Source organism: Falco biarmicus, chromosome 1 (assembly GCF_023638135.1).
Source record: "Falco biarmicus isolate bFalBia1 chromosome 1, bFalBia1.pri, whole genome shotgun sequence".
NCBI classification, from domain to species: Eukaryota; Metazoa; Chordata; class Aves; order Falconiformes; family Falconidae; genus Falco; species Falco biarmicus.
In genome coordinates, this window is record NC_079288.1 from 40,174,773 (window position 1) to 40,190,783 (window position 16,011).

The 16,011-nt window shown below is 38.1% G+C and overlaps 2 protein-coding genes across 6 annotated transcripts in view; both read right to left on the bottom strand.

Moving 5' to 3' along the window:
• The window catches only part of GNB1L (G protein subunit beta 1 like), a 43,393-nt gene that overhangs the window by 16,128 nt on the left and 11,254 nt on the right, over positions 1–16,011 (bottom strand). For 2 of the 5 annotated variants that reach the window (XM_056353768.1, XM_056353757.1), the window contains exons 2-3: positions 531–701; positions 175–300 (exon numbers count right to left, since the gene is read on the bottom strand). In XM_056353768.1, coding sequence (XP_056209743.1) covers positions 175–300; positions 531–646 — 242 coding nt within the window. In that variant the 5' untranslated portion in view covers positions 647–701. Of the gene's footprint in view, positions 1–174; positions 301–530; positions 702–2,179; positions 7,869–12,559; positions 12,700–16,011 lie in introns of those variants that run through there. The other 3 variants (XM_056353795.1, XM_056353786.1, XM_056353778.1) reach the window with 3 other exon arrangements.
• Positions 1–16,011, bottom strand: part of TXNRD2 (thioredoxin reductase 2) — a 94,419-nt gene that overhangs the window by 9,748 nt on the left and 68,660 nt on the right. The window contains exons 24-25 of the mRNA XM_056353721.1: positions 531–619; positions 175–300 (exon numbers count right to left, since the gene is read on the bottom strand). The gene's annotated coding sequence lies outside the window, so the exon portion shown is untranslated. The remainder of the gene's footprint in view (positions 1–174; positions 301–530; positions 620–16,011) is intronic.

Genomic DNA, 16,011 nt, shown 5'->3' on the forward strand with positions numbered 1-16,011 from the left:
TTTCTGGTATTTTTTTGTACTTCTGTACAACTTCCATATGTGCTGGAGAGACTTTCAGTGACTCCAGAAATAAAGGACTCCTTCCCCCTGTGTGTGTCCCCCCTTTTTTTCTTTTTCAGTCATGTACACCACAGAGACAAGAATGATCTCACTGGGTTTGCCTGCTTTACTAACCTGAGAAGCCTGTTTTTACCACCCATTGTCTCCACACAGTAGACCGATTTTCTTCCGTGGCCATCCAGTGTCGTGTCCACTCTGTGTGTTTTCAGGTTCCAAACATGGATAAACCCATTCTGAGACCTGGCAGTAAGAACACATGCTTTTAGTGTGACCACTGCACACAGTCTGGTTTGGGTTTTTTTTTTCCTTCTCCCCAAAACTGAAGCTGTATGTACAAAGACAACACACCCACCACTCACCAACCACGTATTTTGTCGTTTTCTCCGGATACAATTAATGCAAATAATACACTTTGCTGTAAAAAATGTCCACATGATGCTCACCTCAGCCAGAAATCCTGGTTTACTTACCCAGAGAAAAGAATGGGGACATCAGGTTCTTGGCCTCCACAGGAGAAGTGCAGAGTGTAGACTGCAGCACTGGTACCTCTGAGAACAAACTGTGGGTCCGGGGGGGGCAAAGCCATCCAAGCAACACGCCGGGGGAGCGAGAGAGCGACACAGATTAGAGGGCAGGGCAGCCTAAAGTGAAATGACAACTTTGAATATATTTGATCAGGACATTTGCTTTTCCTTGTCACTTTATTCTTTGAATTATCATTATTGAATGTTATTTCTATTTGCCATGCAGTTCAGTGTAAAGTATTTCCTCTTAACGTTGACTGGTCAAGCAGCTGTCAGATCTGCTTTTTGATGCCTTCCTTTTCAAGCACAGTGAATGCTGAGCTGGCCACGCGGACACACTTCTTGCGCATTTGTAAATACAAAAATTTTCAGCTGTGCTCCCTGCTGCAAAAAGGAAGACCTACAAAATGCAAGAAACTGGACACCCATAATTTCAGTGGGCGAGCAATTTATCATTCCACTTAGCCCCTTGGCAAGTCTTTCCCCTTCCACCCCATAAAAATACTACTGTACTTTCCACTCACAACCATTTACAGAAAAGCACTGCAGCAAACCCATCAACTGAAAAGAATCAGATAAGGTCAGAGTTATGATCATTTTTACACAACAATGCTACATTACTTGCAAGTGTTCAAATTTTTGGTTCCAAGCAAGGTTACTTGAAACCTTGAAACGCAGTATTTCACACTAACTTAGTGATTACGGCGTTAAATGTTTTATTCCAAGGAGGTTTTATTCCCCAAAGGATCAATAAAGATGGACACTTTCAGCTCTATGTCATCGGTTCAAATGTGGTCCAAATCAGCAAAGAACAGGATGAGTACAGGGGGAAGCCTGTTGCCCTGTCCAACGCGGGAAATGTGCAGGACAATTTACTACGAACTCGTGGGGACGGTTTGTGTGATCTGCTCAGGCACACTCCCACTCATCTGCACCTTCGCCAAGATTTCCATTCACGTTAGCACCTTTGCAGGCAGCTGTGCACAAGCACCAGAGAAGGACAAGGATGACTTTTCCATGTTTTGACTTGCTGCAAGTGACCCACTCGAGCTGTGCTGGGACAAGGTAACCAGCAGCTTCTTTGACTGTAAGTACAATTTGTGATTCATTGGAAAATGCATTATAACATGCATTACAAAAATATTGCCACCAGGAGAAGTTTTTACTGCTTCATCTGTGACATTATGAGCCATGCTTGTATTTCTGCCTCTTCCTCTTGGACCTGACCTCATAAAGGACAGCTTTTGCCACTACATACATCAGCTCTCATCATGCTTTCCCACTCATGCATATATTACACCAGGTTAAACAAAAAGTTCTCTGAATTCAGTAAGGAAAGATGAGCAGGTGTTTCTCTGCCTGCTGGTTCACAGCAGAGGAACTGCAGAGAATGAGGACAGAGCACTAGAGCTACAAGTTACATGGTAAATTAAAACCGCTCAACTTTTAATTTTAAGTCATCTCACCTCAGTATCAGCTTTTGAATTGTACTTAATGGATGTACTTGCAATTGCACTTCATTTGCAGGACTACCGTGAGTGTTTATAGATCAGCAATCACCATGGTATCTATAGGTTCTAATTAAACGCAATTACCTCTTAGGACTAGTGATGAAACAGGATTCTTCAGCACAATGCGCAGTTCTCCCTCAATAGCAGTGTGTAATTAGGTATGAAAATAATGAGCTCAGTGGATAACCTCCTGTTTTAGTGCCCTGACTCATCTGTTTTATATGATGATGTCTGATGATCTAGACTCATGACAGGCTGGAGTAAATTTTCAGATGATTACAAGATGTACAGGTTTGCCCCCATGGTGAGATCCAGCTCCCAGGTGCCCATCTGTAACATGCTTCACCTGTGTTACAAACCAGCTAGACTAAGGATTTTGTCACCAAAGGTCACCTCTTTGGGACACTACAACTATATGCTGTTGTCCTCAAAATGATGCTTTGTAGAACCACATAAATAAAATAAACAGTAGCTTGGCAGAGAAGCAGGGTCCGTCGTCACAGTGGAACAATCCCAGGTTAGTGCGCTGAGCAAGGAAGACAAAACAGAACTGAGTCAACCCAGAGGCTATTTGGGATTACAAGGCAGGTTTTTAATAGCATTTTTCTAATTACTGACACAGAAGTTTTTGCTGACAGACAGCAAGTGTGTGCGTGGCTGTGGGAAGGGTTTTACCTGGCATGAAACAGACGCTACACTAATGCATGTCTTTACAAGGACAATATTTCAGAAAAATACTCAGACTGGCTACAGGAAAAAAACCCAACAACTGAAAGCATACTTTTGAGCTGTAAGCAAATGAAGGGACTTTTTGCTTCTTGGAGCCTGGTTCTTTGCTTGCTTTTTTGCTCACCAGCTACATGAATCTGGAAATTTGGCTTAATATTAAACCCATGTAATTTTTTATTTGGTTTATGAGATGACTCCTTATTACTTCCTATCATGACTCAGCAGATGAATGGCAGTGTGACAGTATTAAGCATCTTATTTTAATTCCAGCAAGTGCTGAACTATAAAATTGCATCTATGCTGTCTTCTTCATCCATGAGCTTGGACAAGTCACTTAAGATCAAGGTTTAATTAAAAGTTCTTAGGTACCTGAATCAACAGAAAGTCCCACGAGATCACAAATAGAAGTGTGGTGCCTTAAAACCTCCAAGAAAGCATCCATCTCTTCCTGCTGACACATAAGCATCCTCAAAAAGATGACATTCAGCCTACTTTCAACTCACCAGGTAGCTCAGTATCTCTGCTTTACTTACAGGGATAATGAAATACATTGTGTTACACTAATTCTAATAGATAATGGTTATACCGTGCTTTGCTAAGCAGCCAGCCACAAACGTGCTAAATATCATGACTGTGCAATGGTTAAAGCCCCTGGGTAAATTTTTCTGAAGTGCCTATGTGATTTAGAAGCCTAAGACTCATTTTCAAATAAATTTTCAATCCCAAATCTCTAGGACTTTATTTAAAGTTTCACCCCAGGTGTCTGAAAATGAGTTATCTAATTAGCACAACATTTATTTTCTTGTTAACTCCATCTAGCCTCAGGGGGACCAATCTGTTCTTGTTAACTGGGGATATCTGCAGCAAATTTAATTAAATTTGCTTAGCATTTAGGCTGGTCTGAGAGCAAAATCTGGCTCAAGGGCTTGAACAAGCCAAGGACAACCTACAGAAGAAAGTTCATTTAAAAGCATCTCAGGGCTAGATTATGTTTGTTCCTGAGTTATCCTCATGCTATGACTCCTTTCCCCTGTGAAAGGATGTTAAAATATATGAATCATTTTGCTTATGGCATTTGTTTGCAAGAGGTTATCACCAGTAAGAGATGCAACACCTCACCATCACGCTCTTATTTTTTAAAAGATGCTCCACTTTATTTCCTCCAGCCTTCCCTGCACTGGTAACAGCATCCTCCTTCAGGGGCTGAGCTACACTCAGATATGACAGAGACAACTGAAAGTATTTTCCATAAGGTGCACTGCAAACCGTCGGGCTCCATGTGAGTGAGGAGTGGAAACCCCAGCTGTTCAAATTAGTGTTTCAATTAGCAAACGGCTATGCACACCATGCTATAGGTACTAAAAAGGGGTTTGCCTAAAAAAATGCCAGAATAATTGAATTTCCTTCAAAATTATGTTATTTTAAAGAACAATTCACTGTTAATATCCTTCACAAAACTTGCTTTGCTTAGGTTGCAATTAGAATAATCTTCAAACCGTTTGAATTTCTATGCAGTGATATGCCAGTATCATCACTTCAGCATTTGATATAAAAAAGTTAAGCTTTTATTTAATGAGAGTCATTTAAAATATGTAAATGTCAAAAGGATTACCTTAGAAAAATCTCTCAGAGAATTAAAAACATTAACAAATTCCCACAGGAAAAATTCCAGCAGAATTCAGCAACTCTCCTGTTCCCACTCCTGTCACTTGTATTTCTATCACACATTGAAGCAAAAACAAATTGCTATTAAAATATCATCCATGCACCCTCCTCCCCCAACAAACTCCACAGTTCAGTTTGAGATACCAATGGCTGAAGCAAAGACAAGAAAAAAAATCCTCCTCTTTTTTTCTTTAGGCTTATTTAGAGTAGTAAAAACTCAGTGGTAAAAACTTTTTCAGGTATAGGAGAAATAAATCTCTCTAGGCATGTCTGGCAAACTGATTTGGGACTGAAACCAGCAGGTGTGCAGACATAATTACTACTGCAAAATATTCAACACATCCAGGTGTGCTCACAAACAGATATATGAAATCCCTGTTATTTTTTGAAAATTCCTAGTCTACCAGGTGCCATCCTCCCAAAGGAAAAATCACAGCAAAGAACGAGTTGAGAAAGATGTGACTAAATTGTGCTTACCCGTTTCCAGTCTGTTTCTTTTTCATTCATACAAAAGCCCCTTTTTAGCCCATGCTTCTGTGCCTACCTGCACTCACTCACAGGTTTTGTGACTCTGTCACGTTGTGCAGCATAGCTCTAGTGTGTTTTCAAAGTGGGTCCCGAGCTATAACCACCGAGGAAGTCAGTGGAAATAAGGCTCCCTCAAATTAATAGTGCAATGCAAACAATTTTGTTTACTCCATTACATTTGCAATCTCCAATGTTAAAATTCCACAGGCAGCCCTTGCAGCATGAGCTTTCCAAACACAATATCCTCGTGCTTCCAGCCTCTAACCTGCCTCTGAATTATGCCACAACACAGCGGGACTTGGAAACACCTTGGACATCCCTGGTTGACAAAACAGGCTGCCTGGTTATATGGCTCCTTCTAGCAAGCGCAGAACAAGAGTTTATGTATGAAAATGGATTCTCGCAGCCCTAATTAAAAGTGATGCCAGACAAATCTGCACAAGTTGAATGAGTTAAAGTTCATGTCAACTGACTGCAAAATATAGGTCATTGACTACAAAAGGTCTGAAAGCAGGTATATGGTTTGGTAAACAAATAGTTCTTCAGACACATTGTGATGATTTTTTAAGCCCAGCTTTTCCTTTTATATGCACAAATCAAAAAAATGACAGAACACACTGAAACAGGGAAGACTGCTATAGAAAGGCATGCTGCGAGACAGTCTGAAGAAATCTCTTTGCACGTAAGGTGAAAAGTAACTGACTGTACAATAAAATACCATTTTGTGCCCTGTAACCAGCTAACACATACAAAACACTTAGGGAAGAACGAAACTGCCACTTAGGTTAAAATCCAAAATTTTAACCTAAAATCCGTAAGTCAGGCAGCCTGCTTTTTGCATTCGTATCCCAGTCCCTCAAAACACATGCTATGTCTGTTGTGTGCAAACAGAAACACGCACTAGTAAATGGAGAATTAGTAGAAGCTCGTATAGCAACTGCCTGCACAGATCAAGAGATGTGGGAGTGCTACACAAATAGTTGCAAAGGTCAGAGCCCCAGAATATAGGAACATTCACTCATCAGTCAACTAACACCACAGCTTTCAGTTTAAAGCTCCCTTTGCTATCTTTGGTGCTAAATTCAGGTATAAACTGTATTATACTTCTAGGATTTCTTTAAAGCTAATTTAAAAAGTATTTCACGTGGAAATTAGGAATCAGTAGAAATCTATAAACCAAGAAATTTATTTCAAGCAGAAACTAGAATTAGTAGAGACTTCTGATTTAACCAGTAAGATGTACTAATAAAACACTCCTAATTTTCAGGAGTAAGAACAGCCAGACACTTTCTCTTAAATTGGTTATTTTTCACATTACTACCTACCTATGACTACCAAAGTAGAGACTAAGCAGTGATTGTATTTGTATTTTATATGTGCTTTCAAAATCTTAAAAAAAAAAATAATCACAACAGTGGACTGGGAGCATTCATTAGTGTGCTTGTGCTTGCACTGGAAAACACAGCATCTAGGTACTGTAGATAGATTTCTAGATAGAATTCTCTTGCTTGCAAAACTTGCTCATTAGAGACACGTCAATGTCAAAGGGAATGCAATGATTTTTATATGACCTAGCTATACAGTCCTTTATTAACTGATATCATAAACCTGTTGCCACACAGCCAACATTACAATTGACAAGAGTCCTTCCTTTCACAGGTTGGAAACACTAAATGCTGTCAGAGCTTTCATTCTAAATAGTCCCCAAATAATTTCTGATGACCAACAATTCCTGCCTGCACAGAAAAACACTTCAAAAGCTTCATTTCTCGAAGTGCCAAGAACCTCCATTTCCCATTGACTTCAAGGGAAGTCAGGATTTCATCCTCTCTCAGGAGCTCACCAAAATTACCTTCTCTCCTGACATTCAGACAATGAATGATGGAAGTTTCCACATTTTAATTGTAACAGTCAATAGACAGATAGCAAACAAAACTGCTTATCAGCAATTGGTGATATGCCAAGAAATCTTATGGGAGCAGAGAAGAAAATGACTAATAACCATCATGCAATGCAACACATCTTTAATGATTTCCACTCAGGTAATGGCTCCTCACAGTGTTAGCACCTTAACACCTATGCATCCCCTAACTGTATCAGGCTAAACCACAATATATTACGATTTTAAGTAATGATGTTTGCAAGAAAAATGCATATAAATGTCAGTGGGTAACCTTCAGGAACACTGGAACCCAGGTATGTCTTGAGGTTCACTTTCAAATACTTCCATCTGCAATTTTTAAAAAAGTCACTGTACAATAATTATTTTCTGTATGAAAACATAGATTCAGCATGGGAACAAAACTAAGAATGATTGTAATTATTTGAAAGACACTGAGTTAGCATATGGATCTCATTGCCACTTACACATTTTGGTCACTGAAACAAAAAGCTATTAATCAATATGTAAAAGCCATAAATTAACATAAACATTAATCATTCTAATACTCCCACTGTGTCGGACTGAATTTTTTTTCAGTCTTTCTTTCTGACATATTCGCCTTCAGCTATCAGCTGGTTGACCTTTTTTAACACCGTTAAACATTTTGGGCACTCGAAATCTTACTGAAGTAAACATTTTGGAGACAGCCAAATATCATGGATACTTTTATACCAAAAATATGGGGTCTAAAAACATGAGAGCCCCTGTCTCACATCATTGCACTAGCTTTTAATAAGGGAGTCTAAAATACAACATGAATACAGCTGAAACCGATGAAATACTAGTGTTTCATAAACAGGTTCATTTTGCAGATGAGGGAAAAGACACACATCTGTTCTGGCTGAAACCATTAATTGCTTGGTAAAGTGCGATGATATAACTACAGACAACCTTGTTTGGATAAAGAAAGGAGGCATAAAAGCCCACAGTAGTTCAGCTCTGCAACACACTCTCCATAAAATTAATGCAAAAACCCCCAACAGCCAACAAATGCTTCATCACTCTGCAAACTTGAAGAATATGAAAATGTACAACATAAATGAAAAGAGGTATTTACAAAACAGTCTCTCTATACCGTACCATCAGACCTAAAATGAATTTAAGTTTGTACACTTATAAATCATTGTAGTCTAGCAGAAAATTGATAAGCCAAGGACCATCAAAAGATTGTTTTGAGTAGGCTCTAGTTCAGCCGTGCATAGCAATCTGTCAGCCATGGGCCTCTGTCTGCCCATCCTCCTTAATTAGGGGTGCTGCACAGTGCAGCATCAGCCACAAATCTTTTGGTTCCAAGAGCTAATAATGTCCTCAGATAGCATGGGCTTAATTAAACGTCTTGCAGACATTTTAGCAGACATTCCTGCAATAATCTTGTTTAGTAACAAACTATTAAAAAGAATTGACAGAGAAGAAATATATCAAGTTGTTACAGCAACTGAAGTTATTTGGCCCAGAATTATATGTCTGCAATTAAGGATTCTGTAACTCTGAGCAATTAAAATATCACTTGATTTGAAAACTAATTAATTCTAAACACATATTTTTCCCATGACAAACTTTTATGATTATTTAATTTATTCCATTCTAATTACACTTTAATTAATCTACTCTTGTATAATATTATACTGTTATTCTGGCATTTGACCAATGAAGACAATAAATTGATTGCAGTTCCGTTGCGCAAGAACAGAAACTGTCATGCCAGTTTCAACACCACATTTATTTATTTGTCTGTTCTATTACTTTCCTTTTCCTCCCACAGGGCATAGGAACATGAAACACCGTACAAATCGGATGACATTTTGTCTTCTATACTTTCTTCTTCAAATATGACTTAAAAGTTTGTAGTATTAAGGAAATGTATATGTAACGTGATATTACATAATAAAATATAACTTATAGGAAATTAACCTATGCTTCTAAAATACATCATACAATTACTAATCAATTGATTCCTGATGTACAGGGCCATGTCCAGAGCTCCTAGAAGTGGAGCTGTTGCCACCGATACTGAGCTCTGCTTGGGGTCCGGCCTGATACAGTCAGCAATACGGGAGAAAGGGACCAAAACCCATTTTCATACTTAATCTTAAAATTACACTCATTTCCATGTCTCAGTTTCAGAAGACACTGCATTTTAATTTTGCATGGCTACCTTGGATTTAATTAAAACAAAAGTATATGAATTCTTTTCTTACTCTACAAATACTATATTTCGATTAAACTCCAATAAAAGAAATATATACAGGTATTTTATTACACACAGAATTTGTAGGTTTGTATTTTATTCTGTTTTGGCCATACTTGAAGTAAAAATGACTGCTGTTTACAGTCAGAAGTCCTCAAGCTCCTTTGAATATGAAGGTTCCTAAAATTCAGTTCTTGCACATTTCATGGGAGGAGACACCCAGTAGTGACTCTTAATGAAGACACAATGAAGCAATATACTTTTCACATACTTTTAAAACTTCTGCTGGTGTTCCTGTCTATATGCTTGCTTCTGCATTATTATTATGAAATAACCCCTATTGTATACGCCTTACCAAGAGTGAGATGCCTTGCAGAGGCAGCCAATTAAATTAAAACGCACTGCAAGCTGAGCTCAGACAGTGCTTTCCAAAATACTTCCTTTCACTTTGTTCACACAGTTTACATTTCATAGACTTAAGAAGACAAGTACAAAATACATTCACAAAATACATATTTCTTAAAAGAGGAGAAAATATTCTGCACTTAATTGAACCAGCTAAGTACTTTGCCAGCATTGCTATAGTGGGAGATGATATTTATATCATCAGAATTTGTACCTGTTTCCTAACCCCCTTTTTAATATTCTAAACATTTGTTTCATAACAATTAAAAAAAATATACTTTGAAACTGCAAATAGCAAACAGGATAAACTGACATAAACACAGAAAGAAAAATAACCAGAAGTGATTCCTATTTGTATCCAGCTCTTGTTTTACATTCTGAATTTGGATCTGATCTACACCCACCCAAATTGCTAGATTATATTGCTGAGGCTGCTCAAATGAGGAAGCGTTTTTGCAGGATTCATTCATTGTACCAGTACTTCATGAAGCATTTTCTCTTTGGAAGGTTTCTGCTTCTGTGTAAACTACTGCATGTCTCTGAGACCAGCATTATTATGGGTCATTCTTTGTAGATAGAGAAATGGATGCAGGGACATAAGTGACCTCCCAAGGTGGCACAGTCACTAGAACCGGAGTTAGGTCTCCACTCACTGACTCCAGGCACAGCCAGTCTCTGCCTGTGGCCAGTGAGATTCACATGCCATGCAGTATTTTAAGAAACAAAGTAATGTAGACAGTACTTTAATCTGCATCAATTCATTAGGCTAAAACTTCAAATCCTCATTCAGGTGAACTCTCAAGGTCAGAAGCAACTGCATTTCAGTAAAGACCACACCATTTGGTACCTATATTTTATTTTCTCCAAGAACCCCTTCAGTATTTAAAAAAGGGAAGACTTACTGTTATGTGTGTCACTTTTAAATATATGAGTCCAAGTTACAGATTATATTTTTATGCTATGAAATATCCCCCAAAATTCAAGCTTAATTACTAATAGTATGTGTCATTTGTATATTAGGATTCCCATCCAACACAGCATAAGTATTTGGATAAGCCAAGTTATTGGAGAGCAAGTAAGTCCAAGAAATCTAATAAGGATCATTATAATTCCAGTGCAAACAGGAATGACATTTACAGGGCAAATATTACCTAAATATCAAATAAAATGTTTATTTTAACAGTTTAGGCTAAACTTACACTTTAGATACAAACCAACAATCGTTCCTTCATGCCAGTTTGATCATGTAAGTCTATATCCACTTTGCATAAGCACGTAGGATGCATTAGTTAAATATGCTCATCTCCAAGGCTCTGATACAAGAGTAGCCATACGTTAAACTGCTAAATTTTAACAATTTAGTTGTTTGTGAGGGATATTAATGAAAAGCTGGTCCCACATTTAACAGTGGTTGAATACTGATGATGCTTAATCCCCAGTTTCTAGTACTGACTATTTCCTATGTCCCGAACAGTTAGTTTCTCTATAGGAGTAAAGCTAACTACTATTTAGCAAATGAGAGAAGACCAAAGTTACCAAACAGAGCTACATAGTTTACACTGTGACACTATGTTACATGTACACATGGCTCCTCTCATCCATGATAAACTACCCCTGACCAAAACAGTAGTGAAAAATGCAGAACTATTTCACCACATAAATTTGAAACTTTGAACAATTCTGCAGTACCTGAACTTGAACTCCCAGCCTTTGAATGTGGGCTGAACAGCCCCCTATTGTACCGCACTTTTATGCTGGCAGGAACTGAAGTGTCAATCTTTCATCAGATAATCAGATTATGTCATGTTCTGACCAAATTCATTAGGAAAACTTTTACCAACCCTATTATCTCAAACCAGAAAATCTAGATCAAAGTATAACCAATTTTACAGCACAATAAAACTGTTATAAATATTTAAACACTAATTAAAAGGCCTCTTTTGTTAAAAGTAAATAAATAATTGAAAGCTGCCTCTTCTTATAAATGCTATTGAATGCAACCATATTTTTCTCATGCTTTTCAGAAAAACAAGACCTATATATGGCGAAGAGTGGGAAGAAATGCACTTAAAAGCAGTCATTTGAGAAGAGGAGGGTCGCTAGACTCTTAAATCATTTGCCTAAAGTAAGTCACACTGAGAGCTCATTCTAGTGACAAAGCATTAACCCCTGAATGTCTTTGCTAACTCCATTCATATCGGACAATCATATCTACTTACTTCGTGCAGATGTACTGGATGGATACCACATCCAAAAGAAGAGAAGAAATACTTTTTAACAAAATCCTTATCAATGAGTAATTTCTCAATAATGCAATTATACTGTAATTCGTTTTCTTCCTAAAATATGCATGATCTTGTCTCCTAAAAGGTAGATAACCATAATTAAGTTTGGCAGATGTATTTTCTGCGGTTTGAGCAGATATGACATCTGCATAAAACAAACACTGAACGTGACAGTACTAAATATTTTCCCTTGTCTCCATTTCAGGCGGATAGCAAGCATGGCATAAAAGGGAATTGAAGAATTCATATTAATATAATTAACAGCAAGGAACTGGGTTTAGACTAGTCCATGAGCAGGAGCAGTGACAACAATAATGACAGGACAGTCCATCAATATTGATTTCACATATTTTTCAGTACTACAATCAGATTCTCCATCTGTAACTCAAACTTTAAAAGTATGATAATTTACGGAAAGGAGATTAATTTAGCCATTTTGAGTCAAAGACCTGTTTCATAGCTTCATCCCAAATCCCGTATATTGTTAGGATCCCTTTCCCCTTTGAAGACTTAGTGAATGATTGAAGCTTCTACTTTCTGAGAAGCAGATAACACAAGACTAGTAATCTGACTCTAAGCCACTGGATAAAGGCAGTTTGTTTCCTCTTAGCCCATCTGTCAACACCTCTTCAGTAATTAGTCCTAATTATTACAAAGGGCTAGCCTCCCATTCGCATTATTAAATCAGAAATAGTATCATAGCCAGGTATCTTTCAACGCCTACCAGACTGGCGACCTTCGATTTCATTGAATCTTCTATCAGTATCCGCCTTTGGAAGAGCCTCGGCAGTAATTTTAGCATCAGCTTCAAAGATGCAGATCCCACAGTGGAATTCCAGGGATGCATTCATATACACACCCACATCATGTGACAGGAGAGCAAGCAACACAATTGACCTTTGCATTGTTCTCTAAACTCCCGTGATATAAAACACACATCTCTATTTTATACAATAGAACTGTTTTTCGCCTGCGTGCTTAGAAGTGTCCTTTGAACTAAATGCTGATAGGAAAAATAGTGAAACTGTGTCTGTAAAGATGAAGGTCAAATCTTTGTTAGGAAAACAATACATCTGAAACTTTTTCAGATCAAGATAAATTTGCAAGAAGCAGATACTAACTAAAAATATGCATAAATGTATTTGTGTGAAGAAGATTTAGAAGGGGGTTTTTTTTGTTTATTTTTGCCTTAGCTGAAGTACTTCCGCAAAAACTGGAAAACAAAAAGGATGATGACACTGAAACTCTCACAGAACCAAAGCTCAATTAGCTGAGGCTTTAGTCAGACAGTTTTAAGATCTTCATTTGTGTTAACATTTATTTAACTGAAACAAGAGAAAAAAAGAGATACTCTTAAGAACCAAACACTCAATTTCTTTTGATTAAAAGCCAAACATGTTTCCCAATAGCACATCTGAGACAACTAAGTGGAGATTTGTTTACACTGGATTTTTCATCAACAGCAGAGTGCTAACAGTTTCCTCAGACACAATGAGCCAACTGGAGCTGCACTGGTACCGTTTACAGCTTGTATAAGTATCTAACTAAAAGCTTGTGCCCAGAGCAGAGCAGCTACACAAATATTCAGAAATCTACATGTGTGAACAAAGCCCACATCCTCTAATTAAAATAGAGAATATTTTTGTTTATATGCTTAATATTTCAAAAAATAAAGCATACAAGAGACTTTTTTTACAAAAAAAATTAAAGAACGTATCTCTGTCCTATATTTAAGTGATTTAATGATATTTCTTCCCTCTTTGCAGATCTCCTCTAAATGCTACAAATGTTGATAAAACCCCCAATATCTAAATAAGTAATTTTAAAAATATATAAATAATAAAAGAGCTAGCTACAATATTAGAAGCAGTAGCCTAAATTTTTAGGGTTTGACTGATCAGGAATTGTGCAGGCACTGAACAGGGTATATGGGGACAATGCTCCAACCTTCAGGGATGTCATTGTAGCCCTGTGGCGTCACTAAAGCAGCGTGCCTGGAACATGGACCACATCCCAAGTTCTGGGCCCCTGATCTGTGGATGTGGTCCGCCCAAAGTCCCCCTTCTGTCTCATACTCTCAGTTTGGCCTACTTGGAACTAGCACAAAGGCATCTCAGTAGCACACAGTATTGGAGCATGAAGAAACTACTCTGATCCAGCTTCCTGCATACTTGTCCTGCATACCTTCCTGCTAGAGTACTCATGGCACCATACAGCTTCACTGCACCTGGATAACTTTTCACTTTAGAGATAACTAAAACCACTGCCAAGAAAAATAAGCATACGAACTTAAAATTCATTTTCCAACTTGTACATTTTCCAAATAAATGCCATGTTAGTAACATGCACAGTAACAGGCAGGCATTTGACTATCAATGGATCAGACTTCAAAATACATTCATATTTCAGGTATTAACAATGCAGTATTAACACATGATACCAATTTTTTTCTTCATTATCCTTATGACAATTCAGTGTACTAACAATAAGAACATTTCAAAGGAAAACATTGTATGGTTCTAGTACTGCAGAAAAAAAAGCCCTGCAGGGTCATACGAAGACTCAGTGTGACTGTCGAGAAAAAAAAAGAAATGGTCCATCTAGCCTAGCATACTGTTTTCAGCAGTGGCATGCTATTTAGAGATGCTGTTTAGGGGAAAGACAGAAACCCGACTGCCTTTGCAGTGCATTTCCCCCCCATACTCCTCCATGCACAATTGCTCTATTAATGATGTTACAGGGCACATAATTTCACTGTCTATTTGTAGTCCTGCTGTCTATGAAATTGTCTAATCTCTTTTGAACCTGCTGATACCGTTGCCTATCTGAAGTTTCAGAAAATGAAGGATTATCTTATTTGTTTTAAACCTGATCTACTAGCTTCACTGAGTACCCCCTAGCCCTTGCATTGCAGGATTTGGAGTGCAACAGTTTAACATCCAGCTTTTGTATCACTTTCATGATTTTGTAAATCTCAGTGATAAATATGTGCCTTTCTCCATAAAGAGTACCAACCTGTTCAATCTCTCCTCATATAACAGTTACTCCATTTCCCCTAATCATTTCAGTTGCCTTTTTCTGCACCATCTCTAACTCCACTAAACCTACCTGGAAAAGCAGAGAACTGAGCATAGCACTTCAGATACAAGCCCAGTGAGGTTTTCCTTAGTAGCAAAATGACATTCTTGATGCGATAAATCCTCACTGACCCCAAAAATCACGTCACTTTCAAGAGAGAAGTTACTTCTTTCTGCAACAGATTTAATTCCAGCTAATACACCTGGCAAAGAAGATACTTTTGCTCTCAGTAGTTTTAAGATTTCTGCTGCAGGGCAAGCCAACAGAGAAAAGGCTAAGTGTAAGGGTACTGTCCAAGGATCTACATCCGGAAGAAATAGCATAATATTTTAATAGTACTTCCTAAAACATGTAGACTTCCTGGAATTACGAGTTAAAATCCCAGAGGAACTGAAAATGTTCTCTGTCCATTCAAGCCTAGCAGATTGCTTCCCTACACCACTGTGTATTTTTCGGGGAAGAATTTTAAAGGTCTTATCTGCCCTACATGAATGCTTGAGAGCTTTGGTCCATTTTTATAGCAATAAGCCCTGTAGCTTCTCTTGCTGACTGGGACGAAAATCCCTTTAATACATCATGCTAGCAGCTGTTTCTCTCCATTCCCCCTACACAAATTTAAGTGACATATTTCACAGTAAACCAGATCCTTCCTATTTTAAGATTACTTCATACTATACGGAAATATTAGAGTGGTAATGGGTTGGTCTTTTCCCTTGATTTTCAATTCATGTCATTAACTTCCACGGAAGTAAAAGTGTTTGGGTCAAAAAGAGGCAACATTTATAAAAGCATACGTGCAGATGTAATCTCAAAAGAAAAATCAGATGCCAGTAGGAAAAACAAAAGGAAATGTAACTTTGTTCCAGCTGCACGAGCCACCCAAGCACTGAGGAGGCAGCACTGAAATCTCCCCAAAACCATGCACAACATTGCTGCAGTGTAACCTCGGCGCTACCATGGCCTCGCTTATGCCACCACATGCCCAAGCCTACCAGCAAGAATCTATGAGGACACAGAAGCCACCTCTCCCTGTGGTCACCCAGAAACGCCTGTCTCAAAACGGCAACAAAACGGATGGATCCCATTGCCTTTATCT